Source organism: Cyprinodon variegatus, unplaced genomic scaffold (assembly GCF_000732505.1).
Source record: "Cyprinodon variegatus isolate N-32 unplaced genomic scaffold, C_variegatus-1.0 Scaffold414, whole genome shotgun sequence".
In the NCBI taxonomy this organism is placed as follows: domain Eukaryota; kingdom Metazoa; phylum Chordata; class Actinopteri; order Cyprinodontiformes; family Cyprinodontidae; genus Cyprinodon; species Cyprinodon variegatus.
Genome location: NW_015150867.1, coordinates 195,048 through 218,478, shown reverse-complemented (window position 1 = coordinate 218,478; position 23,431 = coordinate 195,048). Strand labels below are relative to the sequence as shown.

The 23,431-nt window shown below is 36.7% G+C and overlaps 1 protein-coding gene across 17 annotated transcripts in view; it reads right to left on the bottom strand.

Moving 5' to 3' along the window:
• Window positions 1-23,431, bottom strand: part of eya1 (EYA transcriptional coactivator and phosphatase 1) — an 86,429-nt gene that overhangs the window by 37,858 nt on the left and 25,140 nt on the right. For 4 of the 17 annotated variants that reach the window (XM_015388118.1, XM_015388122.1, XM_015388126.1 and 1 more), the window contains exons 1-4: window positions 9,953-10,254; window positions 2,618-2,745; window positions 2,042-2,107; window positions 387-464 (exon numbers count right to left, since the gene is read on the bottom strand). In XM_015388118.1, coding sequence (XP_015243604.1) covers window positions 387-464; window positions 2,042-2,107; window positions 2,618-2,741 — 268 coding nt within the window. In that variant the 5' untranslated portion in view covers window positions 2,742-2,745; window positions 9,953-10,254. Of the gene's footprint in view, window positions 1-386; window positions 465-2,041; window positions 2,108-2,617; window positions 2,746-3,141; window positions 3,208-4,105; window positions 4,332-9,952; window positions 10,256-23,431 lie in introns of those variants that run through there. The other 13 variants (XM_015388128.1, XM_015388131.1, XM_015388133.1 and 10 more) reach the window with 10 other exon arrangements.

The following is a 23,431-nucleotide window of genomic DNA, read 5'->3' as shown; positions in this document are numbered from 1 at the left end:
TCTGACAGGGTGATAGGGTAACAGTCCGTAGAGAGTGAGGACCACAGGGATGCCGTGTCACTCCACTGGACAGACAGACTTTGAGTTCTGAAGGTCATAATTCAGGTCTCACCGACATGGGAACCACCAGAATGAGCAAATACACACACGAAAGCAAGCACAGCATATAAATATGCTGACAAAGTCAAGAAAACGTATTTTGTGCCCAAACATACAGCAATACAGGCACACACCTTAGGCAAGATTTGCTGCTGGGACACCTACTAAGGCCTGACTTATCAGCCAGCCATCTTTAAGTTCATCACATCATCGACTTTGTTGTGTTTGTGTGTGTTAATCCAGTCATACTCAGAAATGTTCACAGGAGACAATTGTTTCTCCCTTACCTGATCCTGAGAAGCTGTCTAAAGCGGAGTCTGTGATTGAAGAGGCGATTTCACTGCTGCTCATTGGCTCTGTTTTAACTGCAAATAAAGAGGTCACACTGTCACCAAACCAAGTAAGGAAATAAAATAAAACCATTTTATTTATATGACAATATAAACACATTTTGCTGTTTCTAAACCTGCACCAAAACATATAACAGCTGAAAGGACTAAGCAGTCAGAATTTTCTTTTGAATTTCAAAGTCTATAAAATAGTTTTCAAAATAACAAATTAATAACTTACATTTGATATTATTATGTCATATTTTTTAATTAGAGAAGCAAAAATAAGGCTTTTTCTAAGTTAGCTTACTTTGGTTTTGTTTTCGGCTTCACCTAATAGTTCAGATATTTTAACCTTCTTTGGATGTATAATTTTTTTTTGTTGCTGTGAAGACCTTAACGTGTTAAAATGAATTGCTAAAGTTAAAATGAACTGCAGGTATTTTGATAGAGCCAGCGGTTCTAAGTCTTACAGAAAATTAAACATTTAAATTTTACATTTTTACATGATATTTTTTACATATTTTATATATATATATACATATATATATTCATTATTTAAGCCAACCAGGTAAAATAGCTTGATTCCCATCTCTGACCAATTGTTCATTAAATGACTTTAAAAAACAAAAAAAAAAACATAATAAATCTATAAGTTTTAAAAGCTATTCATAGTAAGCACTGAAATATTTCTAAAACTGTAAATTTAATTTTTTCACACAGCAGAATAGACAGAGAATATTTGACTAAAAGTTGCCACCCCAAAAAATAAAAAAAACTACTTAAAATCTCAATATTTAAAACAACAAGATAGCAATGCAAGGGTGCGCTTATAACTTTAACAGAAAATAAAACTTATGCAAGACATGCAACTGAAATTAAAATGTCGAGGAAATATATAGCGTATAAAATCTTTTTAAGGGTGTAGCGAACGCTGTTTGACCTTGACTACTTTATACAACCCAGCAATAGATTTGCAAAGACAATTTCACAGCTCTCTGACAGCTCAGGAATCTTTGAACTCAATCCATTTCACTTCAGGCGGGCCAAGGGATTTGTTTTCTTTTTTTTTCCTTTTTTGTGGCAAAGCAAATTGACAATGTGGGCAAAGTAGTCATGCTCAGTAGAATCCCTCATGGCTGAAGAAGCCATTTGCTGTCATGTTTTACATGTTTCTGCATCGCTCGCACACATGTTGATGAGGGGCAACACCTTTGAACAACACAACGGTAAAAAATATGTCACATAGTGCATGCATGAACTAGCACACACCGGGGGTCACATTGCAAACAATAACCACTATGCTCAGGAGGCGCAGTATGGAGGATCTGAACAAAAGTTCCCAACCTGACAACTCAGAACAATGAACTCAAGGCGAGTTGGTGTCAAACCATGCTTGAAAAAAAATACCAGAAAATCCAAAGACTTTAATTAATGAAAGGCACAATAGTTGAGGCAGTTTTGTAATTATTACAGCGTATAAACTTTTTGTTAGTGTGAGATTGTGATGAACACAAATTTCCTTCGAAATTCGAAAAAGAGGGAGTGCTCCTTTTCCAGTTTGGATAACACCAAGTATTGTCCTTTCATTGTGTCACTAAAAGTAGACAAACCTGCTGTAGACTGTGAGTTAGAACCTAACAACCAGTCTGCAGTGGTGAGCATTGTGATGTTATCACCTATGGGAAAGACAGAATGGCAAAAGGCACATATGACACTCTGCATGGTGGAAAAAAAACAAACAAACAAAAAAAACTCTTAGCCTCGGGCTAAGATGAAACCTTGTGATCACAAGGCATGGGATGATTTTAATAATTTGTTGGGTTGTGACTGCTTCACTAAACAAAGGCTCAGATTTAAAGCTCAGGCGAATCACCTGAGCAAATAAGTATGTACAGGGGAGACCACATTCAAAACTCAACCATTTCCATGCTGTGGGCTTTGAATAATTACATGGTTGCCTGAATAAACAGCTAATAGTCGCTGAGAAACAACAACTGGCACGCGACTGTGCAACATACAGATACATGGGTAAAAAAAATAGTGTCAGGACATCACAAGGGCAACTTTAAACAGAAAATTTCAGTGCAAAAGAAAACTAAGTGGCTTTAAAATGTTTTTTGTCACTGTTGCTCATTTCTATACATACATTTTATTTAAGATTCTTGATTATAACATAATAAACGTACCTTCTGTGCCATTGGGGGTCATGGAATTGTTACTGATGTGGGAGTTGTCGAGGTTGGGACCATTAGGAGATTCGCTGCTTCCACTTACTCGGCTGTGAGGACTGGCTAGATCCTGCATTTCCATAGACCTACAAGAACACACACACACACACACACACACACACACACACACACACACAGACACACACTTAACAAATCAAATTACACAAACCATTGTAGTTTTAGGAAAGACAAAGATTTCTGACATCTAATGTCGAGTTTAAAGAATGCCTGGTTTGAGAACATGAAGAAAATGCACGAGTATCTTATTCTACAGATGTGTAACAAAAATGTTTCGGTGTTTTTTCATAATTTTACAGCATGTTTACAGTAAAATTAGTGTGGTGTTTCATGCAGCTGAAATGACCTTAAGTGTATATCGTTTTTTTGTGGTGATGATGAGTGCTAACAGATGTTTTGCTGGTTTGAGGGAATCCTTAATGTGTTAAAAGCACAACATTCTGCCTTATTATAAGAGCCAATACCTCGGTGATGGGCGGATGAGAACTTCATGAGGCGTGTGTTTGCTCTGGCAAGCTCCTTAATTGTTTCTGTGTTTATACAAAAGACCACGCCACAGAAAACATTATTCTATCTTCTCATCTGTGCACTCAAAGGATTTGATCGTCCGCAGACAACACTGTAGATAGAAGGCATACGAGATTTGGAAGAAGAAGAAGAAAAAAAGAGCTACTGTTCCTCCTGCAACTATTTTAGGATTTTTGTTTAAACTTGAATTAATCTTAAAGGTTTTTTTCTTAAAATTAAAGCGTTTTAAAAGGGTCAACTTTAAAATTAGGTGCTTTGATTACCTGAAATACATTTTGACACAAATCCCCCCATATATATATATATATATATATATATATATATATATATATATATATATATATATATAACATGTCTTTTTTTATTAACACTGCTTTAACATTTGGTTAGTACACTGGATGCTTGCTCACTGAACAAAATTTGAAGGCGTTCGGAATGTCAGAAGTTTCAATATTTTTATACTTCATCTTTATCAGCATTTTGCAAATGATAAAACTGGCTGAGGTCAAAAGCAAACAACAGACAAAAAACACACAAAGAAAAAAAAAAGCAAAGCCAAACAAGACATATAAAATTGGTTATGGAAGCTTGAATGTCTTTTCCCCAAAGGGTTTATAAGTTTACTCATCCTAAAATAATCACACCCTACAAACTGAAAATACTTGACAAAAGTCCAGGGACACTGAGTCTTTTCCTTGCAATTCTCAATCATTTGCTCTCCTACTTTGCCCCAAATTTCCACTCATGGCCTGCCAACTAAAAGGGCTACTGCAATGCATGCTTTCTTCAGTTAGGAAACATATTTAGCAGTGAAATGCCCATTTTTACAGTGATCACTGATGCCACAGAAACAGCTACATTTCTTTGGGGATTTTCGAACCGCCACAATTCTGCTCTTACCTGCACCTAGACAGCTCTGAGTCCTCCCAAACCACACTCCCTTTTCTTTATTCAGTCTCCACCTGCCCCAGGCAGGAAACAATGTTAGTCCTTGTTAGTGCAGCTCGATGTCACAGTCCGGAGCCATCCATGACACAAAAAGGCTTATCAGAGAAAACATTATTGTTATTCTGGAGCAAAATGGGAAGAGAGGGCTGGCAAGGGAACAGAGGCCCACATTGTCTGTTTCTGAGCTTCAGCCTGCTCCACTGTTGTTTCCTCCTCCAGGTCCTCCCTCCTCCCTCAGCAAGGGGAGCATGGCCAAATGACGGAAAGGTGATTCATCATTGGTCTACGACAGCTGCAAACTGGATTAGCCCTCCCCCAATCAACATGCAAAGCGGCTTAGCCAAGGTAAGCAGGAAGGGTGTTGGGGGGGTTTGGTGAGTGGAGGGGCTAAAGGAGTTAAGGTAGGCAGCAGGGTGAAGGGTTGGGGGGTACAAGGGGTTGAGGGGAAGCGGGGTGTGGGAGACTCTTTCTACTCTCCTGCCGACTGAAAGAAGATGGGACTTGTTGAGCAGAGGCAAGTCGACCGTGACACCCCTAGCATCTTCAGCAGATCTTTCATCTACAATTGACACTATCTGAATTTATCAGCACTCCTCCTCCAGGCAAAATGACAGGTCCTAATGACCATTGGAGCTTCTTCCCACAGGCCTGCCCAAGCCTGTGGCTATTACCCAGAAAGAAAATACAAAAAAATCCTCACTTCACAACCGCTCTGAATAATCAGATGTCTACACAAATGTTTAGATATTCTCACAGTCTCAGCAGGCTGTTTTTAAGCTCCTAAAATCGAATCATATTCTTTGTATAGTTTAAATTCCTCACAGTAAAAGACCAGAGAATGGCTGATGCGACTAATATAGAATAGCAAACCTAACCCTCCCGCAATTATTGCTGCACACTACTGGTCAGCTGGCTAAAAGAGGGCTACTACCTTGCCTCTACAAGGAGAAATAAAACTCAGCTGTTTGGGAAATTGGGTATACGTATTACAGCAGTGTAATAACACAATATGAGATAATAAATCTGTATAACTTAATTCAACAGATTTAAACAAAAAAACAAAATACAAGTAATGACTATTTCTACTGCCATAAAATATAACAACAAATAGATTATCACAGATCACTGCATTCACATAGTTTCAATGCATTTTGCAGCTGAAAATAATAACAGCCAGTTGTGCCTTTCTTGAAGCAGTGTTAAGTTTAATAGCTTTCTTTCGGCCAGCTGATCAAAAACTGAGCAGCATTGTGTTACCAGAAAAATCTCCTGTCATTCAGTCATGTTCTATGGTTTCTAATTGGAAAAACGTTAAACTTTAAAATAGATCGGATGGGAAAATTTTAGTTTTCTAACACGTTTTCATCTCAGCAATCTACCATTTCCTGTTTGAATTAGTTCCTCTCGTGACAAACATTATTATTACTAATCATCAATGTAATATTATTATGTAGGAGTAGAAAAAAAATTATGAAATTGGTCTCATTTAAAACCTTGTTATAAATGTAAAATTACACTAAATGTGCTTTGATTTGACTTAAGTTAATATGTAGCGATAATCTCATATCTGCCCATGTCTAGTTATTACAACACAAAAGTTTATGTCTATGTCTTATTTTATTTTTTTTTTTAGCAAAAATACCTATAACTCCTGTCGGATTGCTTGCATATATCATCCACAGGGCACTCAGGGGCCCCAGATCAAAGTGGTGTAAATGCACACACACACACACATCTCTCAATGACTCACACACACGGGGCACTTTAGAGGCCCCCAGATCAGTGGTGCATCTCAGACAATGAAGCAGACTGGAAACAAGAACATGGAGAGCATATGGAGCCACATATGTTTCCTATGACGCTGCGAATGCCTCTATTACTCTCCTTTAGCTGACAGTTACATTTTGCTGTCCACTCCCGCTAGGGCCTGCCTCTCTGCAAACATCAAGCGGGGCCTTATACTTGCGTGGTTATGGTGCTATATGAGACTTGACTCTGACCCTCTGTGCAAATAGAGGGTCCCAAAAAAAGGGTTAAAGGCATTCATCTGTTCAGGGAAAAGGAAGAAAAAAGGATGCAGTTTTCTTATTTTTCAAATTCTAGCGAGATTTTTAATGGCCCACTGTTTACATGAGCAAAGGTAACCTGAGCTCCATGGTCTTAAGCTTCTTTTTTTTCAAACAGGCTTTGCGCTTCACACCATAGCAAAGCCTTCATGAATACCATTCTATCTTTACAATTTGCCTTCTCTCCTAAACTTTGCAGCTGAATATAACCATTACAGGCTATTCTATAAAAACAAAACAAAAGCAAAAAATTAAACAAAAGAATAAAAACAACAGAAAAGGTGAGTATTTCCCTTTAACACCTAAATTAAGGGGAGTAAATATAAAATAAAATACATGTCAGAATAATAAATATTATTGCTATTTCCATAGAGCTAAAAACTATGAAGACAAAAGAGAAACGCATTCTGCTACAGCACATTAACAGCGATCATGACTACAAAGGTGGTGGTGGGGGGGTGGGACTGCTGGTGGACTGATGTGGGATTGTGAGTGGTGAATTGGGCAACCCGAAAAAGCCATTACCATTCTGGCATTTCTACCAGCTCCTGCAGGTAGAGCTCACCAGGTGAAAAGATGAATAAAGAAAAACAAAATGAAGATGGAGGCTAGATTTATAAAATGGATCATAAAATAACATTAATTGATAGAGAGATAGGGCCACATTAAGCATCTTTGATGTCCGTCTTACTTCAATCTGAACTGGCAGGTCTTTGAAGCCTTCGTAAGAACAAAGACCAGCTAGATGAAGCGCTAGAAGTGTCATCAAGAAGACGTAGTGCCACAACAAGCTTCATTCACCGTGGTTTGCTAGCCTTTTAGTTTCGCTTTACTTATTTCAAGGCCTGCATTGCTGAAGATAAATAAAGCCCTAGCCAAGCTTTTAACAGAGATCATCAAAACATGCAGGGTGTCCGATCTGTCTGACCTGTGTTACTATGCATGCGGGGACCTTCTCATTCACATGGATGGTGCTGTTTTAAATGCAAAATCTGGGGCTTGATTAAACTGTTTTTATGAATAAAATAAAAGAAATTATACTCTTTAAATACAGTCAACATTTAATGAGGGATTTTATAGCCTATTTGATGCCATGTATGATTTTGTAAATCTTTGCTGAATAATGCTTTAATCAATATTAATCTTTAGTATGTCTGATTTCCACTTAGGTTGGTCAGCTGAATCCGCATGGTGGCCGAGGAAAAATAAATCTACTCTGACTAGAATGGAGACGCAGACAACAATTGGACACAGATGTGAAGGCTACAAGATACAGTGCATTCAATGCTGAGATTCACTTAAGATTTAATGCATAAAAGAATCAACATTAAATAAGATTTTATTGTATATTTAAAAAACATTATATTAGAGCATTAATAAAAAATCTAAAAAATCAAACACATATTCTTTTGGAAATAAATGTAAAATCAGACCCCCAAAATATTGCACTACTTTTTTTTACATGTTTGTCATTTATAGAAAAAAAATTTAATTTAACTGTGATTTGTAAATAAAAGCATAATTGCCAGCAGATGCTTATTGATGCCCAATTTGTCGCTTTAATTTGGATTTTATCTGGCATCATGCCGTAGCAGATCTCTCTGCACTTACATTAAATGTGTTAATACCATTTTCTTCGACCTTTAAAATTATTTCCAGAAGGTGACTCTTTGCGTTTAAGAGGCTATCAGGTAAATTTAAGGTGGACATTTTGTCACAACCTCCCGATTACCATGGCCACTGCAGAGCGAGGGGAGATTTTTCACATGACAGCTGAAACCAGAAAGCAAAAAGCTTACTGATTTTTTTAAGTTGGTATTATATATATATATATATTTTTTTTTTTTAAGGAAATATTATGAAGAATTAATTACCTAGAAAAAAAACTTAAATTTCCTGTAATATTTGGAATAGTGCAATATATAGAGCTGTAACAACAATAATCCTCACATCAGTGTATTTACAAATAAACACAGGAAAGGATATTAGTGATTAGGGATCTGTAATGGCAGTCATCTGAAAGCTCATTTCCTGCTCTTTCAACCACATATTTTAGATTCAAACAGTGGCGTGTTAAGAAAACAACACCCCACGGTATTTAGTAAACACCCCCAGCCCACTAATCACCTACAACAGACTACTTAATAGAGGGTCCCTGTTACCTTCTTCCTTCTCTTGTGCCCTGTTTTCAACTTCCCGTCTTTCCTCTCTAGTCTCTGAATGAAGCTGGACCAATTAGTGCTCTGTGTCTTTCACCATTTTCAATCTCCAGGCCAAGGGTCTAGCCGGCTAGTTGCATCCAATACGGAAGGCATCAGTCCTTAGGCAAACATTGCCACCGTCACCGGAGCTCACTGCAGCTACACAACCATGAAGCGCTGCAGCCAGTCAGAGAGACCCTGATCTCTGTCTGTGTAAAGCAAATATGCCGTGCAAACAGCCTTTAAATCAGTCAGCCCATTATCTGTTAATTGAATAAATAAGGTGATTGTGTGTGAGAGAATAGCAGCAGCAGGCAGACACACAAACTGTCATGTTTGTCTTAATGGAACAGAGGACAATTTGCAGGCAGACTTCCTTAATAGTTCTCTTCGCTTTCATCAACACAGGAAGAAAACGAATTAGATGCTGAAAAACAAGTATAAAGACTAACTTCTAAAAGAGACATTTCTGTCATATATACTAACACACCAAACTGTGTTTGTTTTTTTTTTTACTTAACGTGTAAGTCTGGCATCAAAGGCAAGACATTAAACCAGACCATCCTTCAATTAGGAAGGTTAGTGATTACAGCTGGAGGAAGCATCATCTTTGCTGAACGTAAAATGCTGGCGAGCGGAGACGCCACACAGCCGGTAGTCGAGGCCTGTCGTCTTGGTGAGACGCTCGGCCGCTCTGCAGCATTCCTGGCCTCAGCAGATGGCATAAGATGTCAGCTGCTTTGACTGTGTTCGTTATGTTGGTTCTGCTTGAAGAAAATGTACTACTGCAGTGCAAAGCGAGCTTTTCTTCCCGAATAAAAAGCTTAAACTTTACCAAGAAAAACTAGACATGAGAAGACTAATAAGTAAAATATTTACAGGTTGATTTTTTTATTTCATGCTATGACAATAATTTTTATTTTCAATTTTGTATCAATAAATAAAACATGTTTGACAAATCATCTAAAAGTACTTAAAAAAAAGAGAGATTATAAACCTATTTTGTATTAATTCTAACCAGAGTAGAAAATATATTTTGAAAAATATTTTTGCAACGAGTTAGAAAATTATTATAAATGAAACAATATTTTTTTCGTAATATCAAGCTAGATTCCATTTTTAAATTAAACTGTTTTTGAAAATCTTCAAAACGTTTTTTAAACTTACTCTTATTTTATTGTACATTTTCAGATAAGGCCATTTTTTTCTATTAACATTATCTCAATAAGTAACTACCGTTAATCTATGACATGTTTTTAAAATAGCTAAAAATAACTTTCAGTTTCTATTTCTTTTAGTTATTGCAATCTTGCAAGCTTTGTTTAAAAAAATGTAAAATAATTTTAAGATTTAGCTAAAAACTGTAGAACATAAGTTGCAATTTACTGAAGATTTTCAGTAAGCAGAAATTGCATGCTGTAATGATAATTTATCAGATAAAAGTACCTATTAAAGAGTCAGAAAAACAAAGGTTCAGAAGACAGGACTGTTAGATATGTTAAAAATGAAAATAATTTGAAAGTTATACTCACTACAATTAGAGTTGAATCCCTGTGTGTTTATCCCCTCTTTTATCCTCCCCTTTAAAAAAAAGAAATCTTCTGGAAAAACGGTCGGCCAGTCCAGCAGAGAGGACAGCCCGCTGTCTTAAACAGCTCTCAGAGTGTTGGTAGAAGCTGTAGCGCAGTAAATGTAAACTACAGGACTACTTTTTTCTTTCTCATTTTAGGTGTTGGAACCCATTGAGCCTAGCTCAGTATCTCAGGAGACTGACTTATTGAGAACGAGAGTTGTCCGATTACTGCTTCAGGCAGAGACTGGTGAGTGTCTGAGGAAGAAGGGGGGGAAAAAGAGAGAGAGAGGGAGTGTGTAAGGGTGGGAGGGAGGGAGGAAAGCGGTGAATGAGTTAGAGGGAGAGGGAGGCTGCTGCTGCTGTTTGAAAAAGCTGAAAAGTTGCTTGGTGCTCTCACAGGAAGACTTTGAGGCTGGAGGAGTCACAGGGGAGTCGTGCCGCACACAAGCTCCCCCATATGTCATTCACTCCAAGCTTTAAGAAAGAGTCCTCTCCAGATTGTATCAGTGCAGACCAAGACAATGCTCAACAGCATGCTCTGCTCACACAGCCCGAGGGCTCAAACTTTTCTTCTCACCCCCTTCTCTCTTGTTTTTGCCATGCTCATTTTTTTTCCCCAACACCACAAACCGCATCTTTTTTTTCTTTGTTTTTGCTTTCTCTCTGAGCTCAGGGTCAAAGATGGATTTCTTTCTGTCACAGAAGGACTTCAGAGGGCAAACGAGGGGGTTAGGTCATTAGCTTTAAGGTGATAGGGAGCCAGAGGTTTAACAGCGGCCGAGAGTCTCGCCTCTGCCCGTCTCCGCAGCACTCTAGTGGAAGTCCTCCGTCAACACATACGCACAGCCTCTGTGTGCAAGGTAATGATTGCCTTCTGTCTGCTCCAGGTTATTTTTTCAACTGAGCGAAGCTGCTTCGTAGGACCGCGCTGCTACTGATGAGCTGAAACTGGTGATTTATTCAAGCTGGTGATGAGGCCTGAGCAGATTTAGCTGCAAAATGTCATGACATTGTTTCTAAGAATATCATCTGTGTGTATAAACTGTTCAAAGTACCAATGAACCGTTTCAAAATTTGTTTAATTTCAACACAGAAAAAAAAAGCTGCAGATGAAATACCAACTGTAATACTGACAAATGATGATGAAGAAAGAGGAAATCATACATTTACTATGGTAAAGAGGTGGTGAGAGAGACAAAACACCCACGGCTGGAAAAAAAAAAGTCCGCTGTTTTTCTGTCTGGACGTCCTAAAAAACTCTGTTTCCTACTTGCCATTTCCTTATGATAATTAGTAGAAATGGGGCCGATGAGGACAATATCTTAACAAGTTAGTTTCAAGACTTACATTTTCCATCGTACTCTTTCTACAATTTAAAGTTTACTAAAGGTGTAATTGAGAGGTACTGGATGTTCCTGTTAAAACATGAGAAACAAAATCCCTTTAAAAAAAAAGATTATTTTGCATTTACATTTCAATATAAGTTATTTTCTTTTCCTGTCCATCTAAATTAATCTAAACTCTGAAATACCAAGTTAAACTTCCGATATAGGCGTGACTGTCGATTGTCGGTTTCTGCTATCAAAGGTAAGAACTATAATTTTTTTTTAAAAACATTTTTCATCGTACTATTCATTCTGATTAGGTTCCTCTTATTGAGATGCCAAAAAAAGTATGACAAATATACTTTTTTTTCTTAGTTTGTTTGAAGCCCCTCCCCCACCTGTTGCTGTACACTGCCTACTGGGTCATTTTCAAACCTACAGATTCTATAGTTTTTTAAACTTCACATGTAATGTCAGAGATAGAAGTGACCAGAGGTTGTTCCAGCTGCATGGAGCACAAAGTAACTCACAACTGTTCCTCCCCAACCTGTTGCTGAGTACGGCTGGTCCGCTTGGTTGAAAGGAGGTTTACAGGAAAGACAATTGTTTTTTTTTTTTTGTTTTTTTTTTTCGGAAATATTTACAACTCTCATGAATTTTTAACCAAAGCAACACTATCCATTTATAATTTGAAGCTATTGATTAAAATATTGTGGAAATGCTTTTTTAAATTGACCCATATGCAGACTATATCTAAAGATCTGTAAAGCAATCAACATTAGATTGGTTCACTCAGTAACAAACCAGCTAATATCAAATTGTTATATAAGAAGAGCAAAATGTGGATGATGTTACAATGTTGCAAATCCTTGTACTTAGAAATTTTAACAAATGTGGTGCTCAATCTATATTTATATTCAAGTCTAAATATTAGATTTAAACAGATATTTATGTTACAAAGATAAAAAAAAAATCAATTTTACTATGTCTTTTAAATAAATGTATCAGATCTAGATCAGATTTAGTTAATGCATGTATTAATTGACCTTTTACCCCTACTTTGGGTATATTAAAATCAATTGTAATGCACTAATTTTACATTAAATTTGGAGTTTCTTAAAATAATTTTAGAAAATATTTTATGTATGTTTTTATTCTTAAATCCTGGTCAGGAACAGTGGTTGTAAATTAGCTTTGGTTGACAACCTCTCCCTGTTGAAGTAGATTAGCTGTAAACTTAGTGTCCAAACAAAACATGGCCAACAAGAACATAGCTAAAGTCAGTAATGAGCAAAATAGTGCAGAGCTGCAGCTCTCCTGAACGTAACACAGCAGTAACAATATGGATGAAAAAGCACTCTCGAATGGGTAAATCTATACTACCACATGATAGCATTGGCTCGTGAAATAAATGTTACATATACCACCTCGCTTATAACTCCGTTGACTAATAAGAGATGCTGGGGGACTCCCAGGTAACTATTTCTAATAGCAGTGGGGCACACATGCCAATCATGTTGCTGCGTTCAGGCAGCGGCCTTCTCTGTGTGTCAATAAGCAGCTGTATAAAATTAGATGGGAGACGAAATTTTGCAAGTGAGTTATTTTCAAATTGCATGGTGTAATCATGCAGCATTGTTTATGCCTTAAATAAACTCAGATTTTCCTTCATGCAGTGCTCTGCAGTGTGTGTTTTGAATAAAGGCTCCAATCAACGCAGCAGTTTCACTGGAGATTAAATAAATTAAAGGCTGTCAAAACCAAGCAAGCTTATAAAAAGGACAGATTAAGTTTTACGTTTTTAAATTGCTTCTGCGCAATTTACAAGAGCTCAAGATTTGTACATTTTGAAAAGAAACTAAGAAGTGTTTCTATTGTAGACAATGAAATAATCATTTATACAACAATAAAACCTAAAATTCCCCTGTGTCTGCCAAATGGAGGCTTAGCAGAAGATGCACAGATACGGTCCAGTTGACATAAGTGCTAAAACTGCACTTGCCAAAAACTATATCAAGTAAGAAATTTGAGAAGCAAGCTAAGATTAAATTTGAAGCCGTTCTTTATTAAGGATTATCTTGATGGGACTCAATGGTCTTCATGTGGGGTTGCAAGGATGCCTGTCTGCAATTTAGAGTGAGGAGAGATCTGAAGTGTCCTACACTGCCAATAGGTTATCCCCTCAGACCGAACTCCAAATTGCTGATTCTGTTTTAAAGATAAGGGCTAAGGTACGTTTAAATAACTTTTATTACTTTTGAAGTGACTTTTTCTTTTTTTGGACTTGCAGATGAACCAAGTTTACTTTTCTTGACTTAGAATATACAAACAGTTTAACGGAAGCAGGGACACTGTGACAAGGGATCAATGGTTTTGGATGAAACAAAAAGCTCACACTCTTGTGACACAGTTGCAGTATTTTCATATGCATGCACTGCAACATTGTTTAGGCAGAGCTACTACAGTGTTTATTCAGCGTCACACTTTGGGGGGATTGAGTTCCGTCTTTGACATGCATCTCAGCGGAGAGTTACGTATTTAAAACCTTCACCCTCTGAACGGGAAATCTGAACCTTGAGATAACTTTGAATAAAATAACACTTTTATATATTTTTACAAGCATTAGCGACTGAAGTGTTTAAATGTTGACTTAAGAGGAATTGCTAAAAACCTTAATTAAACGTGCCTCCTTTACAAAACTTGAAAATCTTGCCCCTCAGTCACATGGGAAAAAGTTTGCAGGACGTCAGTTTGTTAAAGAGCTCTGTTACTGTGAGGTACTGGATGTTCCTCTTTTAAAAAGGCAAAACAAGAGTGGTTAAGTGAAATGGTATACTCTTTCAAATAAATTCTGAAATAAACGTCCTGCTCTGTCCCAAATGCTGTGCTTCTGATAGAGGTGTGTTTTGCTCTATTTAAATTACTCAAGGTAATTTAAATAGAGCCGTTGGCCGGTTTCTCATTTCAAGGTTTTTTTGTTTTTTTTTTGTCGGTTTTTAAGTTATGGTTTCAAAAGTTTAGAGCATTTGCCATGACCAAACACTTCTTAAAAGCAGCCACAAGTCCCTCTGGCAAATTCAGATAGATGTAAATGCCAGTATAGTGGGGAAAAAAGAGGTGCCACAAATCCCCCTTATCAAGGTAACCTGAAAATACAGGCAAGCTTTTGGGATGCTTTATGTAAACCAGTAGGCAGGCTCACAAGTGGTGATTACTTGCTCAATTATTCTTTATCTTTGGTACAAGCTCCCTTAATGCTCCTTAGGGCTGTCTTTAATTGGTATCATTTGCAAGGTAAATACTAACAAATAAACTGTAATGCAAAACTAGTTTATTTATAGCACATTTCAGTAGCAAGAAAACTAAAACTATTGTACATAATAGGAAAACACAAAGATATTTATATTGAAAGATAATAGAGAAAATAATAATTCTAAAATGATTGATAATAAAATAAAAGAAAGTTGAATTTCTACCAATTTAAACTATTTATATTTAAGCAGGACATTCAAAGCCACGCTAAAAAATAAGTTCATAATAAGCCAAGCACTAGAAGTAAAAATTGTTTTGTTTGGTTCTGGTTATGCAGAGTAGGCTTGGGTCAGAAAACCTGAGAAATCTGGGCATTTTATGCTAATAGATGCAATGATTAATAGACCAACAATTGTTTACACTCTGTTCTACGAGTAACAGGGAGTTAACTTATCAGGACATATAATCTGTTTATTTTTAGCACATTATCAATGTGGGACTGTTCCTATTGTATCCGTTTGGGGAAAGGAGGGACATTCAGCAGAACTGTTGAAGTCGTCTTGACAAAGAAACACCTACAGTAGTGCATGCCTACAAAAGTCTGGTTTTAGCAAATCACTGTAATGATCTTGGTGCTGATGACTGGATTGATTATTCATTTTATTCACCTGCCAAGCTCTGCCCAGTTCTCATTACCTTTCAACTTATCCACCTGCTGGAGCCTCTATTTAACCAGCCTTCAACCACTCATCAGGGCCAGATTATCTGAGCCTGTGGTTGGAGTTCTCTAGAGTACCTGAGTGTTTTTGATTTCCTGATCCTGACCAGTTCTGCCTTTGACTTCTGAGTCTGGCTGTTCCCATTCTGATCTGTTTGCCGGACCTGTCCTTGGAGTCCTGCTGGATTTCTGTCTGTATGCTAAACTTGGAACTGATTTCTAACACCATCCTGGATCCCATTTGGTACAGTACCTCTTCAGATCTCTGGTCTCCTGGTCCTGACTCCTGAGCATGACCTCGACACCGGGTTTAGTTTCGCCCTCTGGATTACCCTGCCTTCCTTGGTCTGCTAGGTTCTGATCTCCTTCCTGTTCTCCGACCTCCGGGACATCAGTGACTTGGATTCTCTGGGCAAATTTGTTGTTCAAGAGCCATTTGAGACACTAGTTATTTAATCCTGGAGCTGATCTTTATGTGACAGAATACCAGCTTTGTTACCGTGTTTATGTATCTCTCAAGGTTCAGGTCTGAGTACGTCATTAAACCCAGATTTTGAGCCTGATTTGTTATTTCTGGATTTATTAACTGAGGCTTTGTGCTAACTTTTAAACACTCTTCCTTTGTTCCAACAACTATGACTTTGGTTTTGTTTTGATTCTGCCTGAATAAAAGTTTTGCATATTGTTGTGTCGATTTCTTCTATACATTTACCCAGCACTTGAATGGTTTCATAGTCACCTGGTAACATTGTAATGTCCAGCTGTGTGTCATCGGTATAGCTAAGGTAGCATATCTTGGCTTTTATTAAATCTTAGTTAAAGGGAGCATGTAAAAATCCCCCCTTACATTACATTACATTACAATGCCATGTATTTGTGGTGGTCTTTGATGTAAAGTAACCTACTGAACCGGGAAAAAAGCCAACACCACACTATATATAAAAGTAGAAATAACAACTGTTCAAACTTTTTAAGGCCTCTTTGTGTCATCCAAAAGTGACAGTTATTTCATTCTAAGAGCCAAATCATAAAGTCTCTGGTTGTTTATATAAATGTTTTTCCATAGTAACACATTTTTCCTAGCTGCATGGTGCAAAACAATCTGGCCTCACAGTGCATGGAAGGCCATGGTTGCTAAAATGCAATAATTTAGCTGTGTGGAACCAGGCTTTGCTTCTCTCAAGATGATGAAAGCAGGAAAGGTTTGTCTCTCTATATATTGGTGTTTTTTTATGTGAGATCTAATGATCTAGCTGATTAGCTTAATCTGCATTTTTTTTTTTTTTTAAACTGAAGTTAAGATTATTTTTAGAAATGTGTTATCACAATTGCAGCAATAAATGTAGCATTTTTTAAAATAAAGTAATTGGATCAGTCATGTAATTTTATTTGCAATTTTCTATCTCAATGCCCTGATACCTTAAAACAGAAATATATTTCCTCAAAGTTTGCATACCATGAGAATCTCACTCTGGATTATGCCTAAACTCATATGACAACTAAAGCTAAGCACAGCAAAACAAACTGAACCCAGCACCTCTTTGAGGATCAAAACCAACTTACTGTGATATAAAAACGTCTTTCAACACAGTATACACAGTGCAAAATTCACCCATCTAGGAAGCTTTCATTAAACTCCAAAGGAAGTCTTTCAGGATGACAGACTATGACCACAAAAAAGATTTTGACAGTGCAGACAGATAATTTTGAAGTCCCTTAAGGTAAATTAGTAGTGAGGGGATTGCTTTCAAGTGGCGAATGAAAGTTCTGAATGAAGGCTGAAAACTTCATAAACAAACATCAAGTTGGCTTGCTTTCTCTAAGGAGCAGAGATGAAAGTAAACACAGCATACCTCAACATGGAAATACACATGAATTTTCCTCCACAGACAGCTAGAAACAAAGAAAATGGTTAACCTCTCGGAACGTCAAAAGCTTGAAATAACAGAGTGGCCTTTCTGTTGTAGTTATTACGGGTCCAAAACCAAACAAACGCAACATATTTTGAATGTGTGGAAATACCCATTTTTGTAAACTATTCAAACTGTATCAATTTGAACTTTTGCTGAGGTAGTTATATAAAGGGATTACTATAATCTACAGTTGCTGTAGTAAATACAAACCAATCTTTAGTTAAAAGTCCCTGGGGACACATTTGTTTAAGAGTAAGCCATATGAGGAGTGCATGGTTTTTGACCAGGGAAGCACACCTGGGGAAAGTCTATGAGGAACTCAAAAGTCCTTAGACAGAAACTTTATTACTCTCCAGTGGCCCTAAAAGAGCAAAACAAGCACACTTTGGAGACCTATTACTCAGAATGAGACCTTTTTGAGGCAAAGTACCACCGAAGGCATTAAACAGTGAAAATATATCCAAATGAAAGCTAATAAAAACTGTCAACTAAGAAAGATAACTAAATTATGTCATTCTAATTTACCTAGTGCACACTAACACCTACAAAAGTATGGATTTATCTAGATAATTTGCCTTCCCCAAATTCTGATGCTTTTTCATTGAAATAGACAGAATAATATGTTGCAATTTGGACAGAACTAGCTTGAAATGACATTAGGAGATGCATGAACAAACCAATCAAAACAGACCAATGCTCAGCAATAATAATAAAAAAAAGAAAAGAAAAAATCTCAAAATTTTAAATTGCAGTGATTCAAATACATGTTTTGATAAATGTTCAAAATTAATATCAGTCCATGATAGGCCTATACAATGCTTAAATAGGCAAATATAGGATCACACAAATCTACACAATCTTCATAAAAAACAGCATAAATAAATGAAAAAAAAGAAATAAAAATATCCATAATTGTAATTTGGGAGGAAATTTAAGTTTATCAATGGAAAATAAAATAAAAGCAAACAGATTCAATCATCGCCAAAAAGAATATTTAAACAGCTAAGGGACTAAATAAAAATGTTAAATTTCTAAATCAAAAATAAGAATAATAAAATAGAATTGACAGTACACCACAGAAAAACACACATCATATAAAAGAAACACCCTGCAGTTATCAAAATAGCATGTGTGCAATAAAGCCTGGTGACTGGAAACACACAAAATGAACATCCCTGAGTCTGACCTTGTTAGAGAAAAACAAAAACAAACCATTCACAGAAAAACAAAGATAGAAAGTGTTTAAATAATGGCACAAATGTAAAGACATACCACTATCACAAAGCACGTGCTTAAAATGACCCCTTCCATGACGTAAGTTACTATTCAACTTATTTCTTGATTCTATTAATATAATTAAACCTTTCTTATTGAGGATTCTCTGGCAGAAGAAATAGTTGAGAAAATAAGCTAGGTTAAAAAAAACAGGAAGGAAGGAAGGAAGGAAGGAAGGAAGGAAGGAAGGAAGAAAGAAAGAAAGAAAGAAAGAAAGAAAGAAAGAAAGAAAGAAAGAAAGAAAGAAAGAAAGAAAGAAAGAAAGAAAGAAAGAAAGAAAGAAANAAGAAAGAAAGAAAGAAAGAAAGAAAGAAAGAAAGAAAGAAAGAAAGAAAGAAAGAAAGAAAGAAAGAAAGAAAGAAAGAAAGAAAGAATAATGAGTAAAAAGTAAGTAATACTTAAAAGTGTAATGGCAAAATAATTGAAAGTAGGTAGTATATATTTGTGGTAATATATAAGATATATAAGATTCTGGTTTGAAGACAGAACCTCTAAAGGAACACTACTAAATCAAATTCAGATGTGTCCTATAATGCCAATATGTTTGGCAATAAATTTTCAGCACTGCCTCTAATGGCAGCATTTGTCAGGGTCGCCACAAATGTCTGACACCGACTTCTTACTGGTGCAACCCAGGCGTCCAGAAATGTGGCACTCCCAGTCTCCTACACAGCTGCCCAGGTCAGCGGAGCACAGGGAGCCGGTCCACTGATCAGACGCCTTGCACCAAGTCTAGGCCACAGTCCTCAGTAGAACTTATGTTCAGCACACCACCAACTCCCAGTAGGTTAGAGTGCAAAATGCAGAGGTTATGCACATAACTGTGGCCTTGCAATCCCCCCTCCCTCAGGCTGACTCAATGTCTCCTGTCTCTGATTCGCTTACCCAAACCCCCACTACCACTGTGACATTTGTGAAGCCAGGAGTCCACATAACAAAAACACATTAGGCAAATGTCTGGGGTCAAACGTCTGTCTGAATTGGCCAGATGAAAGACACCAAGACTGGGTCCGCTCGGCTACATACTCCTTAGTGACTAAACTCAGTTATGAAAGAGGAAGTTCAGAGCAAACTGGTGGCTTGTCTGACAGCATAGATGTACTTCAATATTATCTACATCAAGAACACTACCATGCGGCCTTCTAACTCAACAAAGTTATGTGACGCAGCTAAACTGGAAGATTATTTATATTAAACTTTCCTGCACACTTTTCCACAAGAAGAAAAATGAAATGAGAACAGCTTGATGAATAAGCTTCACTACTGGACACCAGAACTCCAGACTTAACAACTGGGCTTGGCTGTCAACAGTACTTTATGTATGTACATAAAAAAAAAATGGATCGTGGATTATATAGACATTAATCATGCGTTTCAAACTACAGCAGTCCGTATGTTATGCATCACAGCCTTAAAAGTGGTTATGAACTTTTAACCTGTGCAGGGAGTCATAAAAGAAGCTATAGAGACTTTATAATTGACTTATAATAGAGAAATTGACAATATATTTAATTTATTTAGTAACAATTCCTTCTCAAAACAGGCTTATTGCTCACAACATGTATATTTAAGAGCAAGTAAGAAAATAAAACAAAACAAAGATAGCAAAGAATGCAGCCAATTATTTTTAATGATGAATGATGTTGCATTTGGAGAACCAAAATTAAGAACAGAAGCTGGTATAAAAGCAACGTGCAGATTCATACTGTAAGTTATGATGAAATGAAGAAACTTGCTCACAGCGGGATACACAATATACAGTTGTGTTTAAATGTTTACATATCCTCCCACGAAAGAAAACTAAACCTTCAAACTAGTACTTCAAAAAACACAAAACTGAAGAAGTAATAATACCCCACAATTTACTAAATTATAACTTTGTAAAATAAAATATTGATTTTAAACTGAAAAAATAAATAAATAATAATTCCTCTATAAAACAAACCACAACAAACCACCTGCTCACAAACATCAAACAAACATACATGTCAACAGGTGCAGAAGTCTTACTGAACATTTCCTCAACATTACAGAAAACACCTGATTTCAGTGACTGTCTCGAAGTGTGCTTAAAAAAAATTATTATTTAATATTTTGTCATTTTCGATTTATTTTAATAGCACCTGGGTCTTTACCTTCATTAGTGGAAAGGTATGTACACTTTCAGCAAAGCTGTATATACATTTTATCATATTTTACATATTTATCCCTGTTAAAATACCACAAAAACAGTATAATAACAGAAATGTGGCTCTCTACACTTGTTAGAATTTCCTAAAGTTAATAGATTGAATAATTTTACAATAGCAGTGAGACTAAGTACTAAGCTGGGTGGGTGAATTATTATAAAACCTTATACAAACACATACGGCCGCATTTTTGTGTTGTTTTTTTATCTGCAGACAGTTGAGTTTTAGATCACTAGGGGAGTGGTGCCCTAGTGGTTAGGGCATATAGCTTGGAATCCTGAGGTTCTGAGTTCCAGCCCCACTCCCACAGACTGCCACTCTGGGGCTCTGAGCAAGGCCCTTAATCCCACACTGCTCCCCGGGCGCCCCATAATGGCAGCTCACTGCTCCCCAAGGTGATGGGTTAAATACAGAGGTAAATTTCTCCAATGTGAGATCAATAAAGTTCAATTATTATTGTTAGTGATTCTTCTGTGCACAAACTAAACTGATATCATTGCAAGAATTATCCCAATCCAAACAGCATAAATTTATTCCAACATACAATGTAAGACAGCGTCCTTTTGGTGGTGACAAGCACTCACTTTGTTCTTTTATTTCTTCTTTTTGAATGTTAGAATCGTGGCAATATTTTTGAGGACAGCCTTAACCAGGAATGGGTCTAAGTCTGGGAAATATCTTACCTAAGGATTTAAAAGGCTTCTATGAAAAAATATTCTGCCTGTAATTAACCACATTGGTTACATATAGCACAATTGTGACAAAAGCTATTATAAAATAAAAGGATCTTGTATAATTTAGGAATCCATTGCAAGTAATACATGTGCTCTGACTAGAACTGAAGCTCAGATGCACAAAGGCATTAGCACTCTCCTTTGAACTGACAACTGTGTTACCCAGGATAGCCTCTTTCACTGTGCAATGATTCATGCAAATATCACTTTTCTCCACATAATCAATCCCATGTTTTACCCAGAGTAAAACTGAGCAATAACATGTCACTAAAACTCCTTGAGCTCATTTGTGATAAGATTCTTACCAACTACATGTGTTTTGGTCCTAAAAAGTCATCTTTAGCCAGCAGTATCTGTGGTTGTATGAAGTAAAGTTAAATTACTCATATTGCATCTACTGCTCAGAAACAGTAGAAAAACAGCAGGTGCAGAGCTGGGTTTCCTTAAAAAAAGAAAACCCAATAAACTTTACAAACTTGTGCTAATCTAGCTACAGTATTGACTCTCTGTACCTATATTTGCAAAACAGAGAAATGAACAGTGTTGTGTCGTTATCTCTGGGTTTTGGGTTCATCCTTCTTTATATCCAACATTCCAGTTGTTAAATAATCCTGGGGCAAAAAGGATTTCTGAAAAATAAGCTCACATGCTTTTCCTGCAGTGATGAGCTCTGAGGCAACAGAGATTACAACATCTTTTTTGTGAATCAGCTGCAACACTTCCATTGATATTTTTTTCTGAAAATCTCCTTTCTGTCAAGAAAATAATCCACTTTCAGAGTGACAGGTTTCAAGATGGAAGAGTTAATCTTGCTTATTAGACCTGACATAAAATTCTCTTTCTTCTGATTCATTTCACGTTTGTACTTTTAAGATATTTTAGATTTTTTTTTTGCCTTCATAGTATGTTAAAGGTATGCACCAAATGGGTCAAAAGCTAAATGTTTATATGTTTAAAAAGTAGAAATCGTATTGACTTCCATGTATGAGCCTCTTACTTTTTACCGTAGTTGTAATGAGGAAGAAAGACAATCTTTCATTCACTGTGTTTGCTACTTCTATGCTATCTATAACACGTAGACAGGAAGTTCTGTCCAAGTTAATTTGAATTTGAAAAAATAACCAAGACTGTGTCATTTCAGGTTAAAGGGATCATAACCAAAAGCAAAATTAAAAAACATCCCAATTTCTCTAAAAAAAAAAATCGAGTAATAAACCAGTGATGGCTTCTCACAGATCTGACACTTCCTGATGGAACAGTTTCTTTTTACAAACACATCATTGTAGGGAACAGCCATACAACTTAACGCTATGCAATGTTTGTTTTCTCTGGAGGTGTTCGTCGCAGCAGTTTTCCTGATAAAGGTGACTGCCCTTTGGAGGAAATGGAATTTGAAATGAACTCTACTAAACACTTAGTCTTTGTTTTTCTTTTTTAGAAATATCTTTTCTTTCCATTGAGGTTGGGAACACAGTATAATTTTTGTCTCATTTTGGGCCCATTTTGCAGTGGTACGAGACTTATTTGAATCCAGCCGAGTTTCAGCTTCATGGTGTGTCCTGTGTTGTATAATATTGTGGGGCGACTGGCTTCTTAACTCCCAATCTGGAACCATACACTCAGATAAAAATCAACCATAAAAACATGAAATCCAGTTGGCTGTCATGTGGATTTGTGAGCCTATCCTTCTGTTGAAGCAGACCCATAAGCGCCTTCAAGCTGATTTTCCTCAAACTTGCTTAAATCTTCTTTTCTAACTTCAGTTCCAGATAGTGTAGTCTTTAGAGGGACTGTGTATTTACAGTATGTATGCAAATCATGCGTTCCTTTATTTAGCCATTTGGTGTGATCTTTTTGTTTGCAGGCAGTGTTGTAGCTGGACAAGCTCACATCAGTTGCACCAACAAGATTAAAGCTGGCAGTTTGGTGTGATTTGTTTCTTGGTTATAGGTCTGTTCAGCCAATCCTCCTTACACCCTCACAGGTGTGTTCAGGCGGCATGTCTTTGGTAAGCTACTATGCTGCCATTACT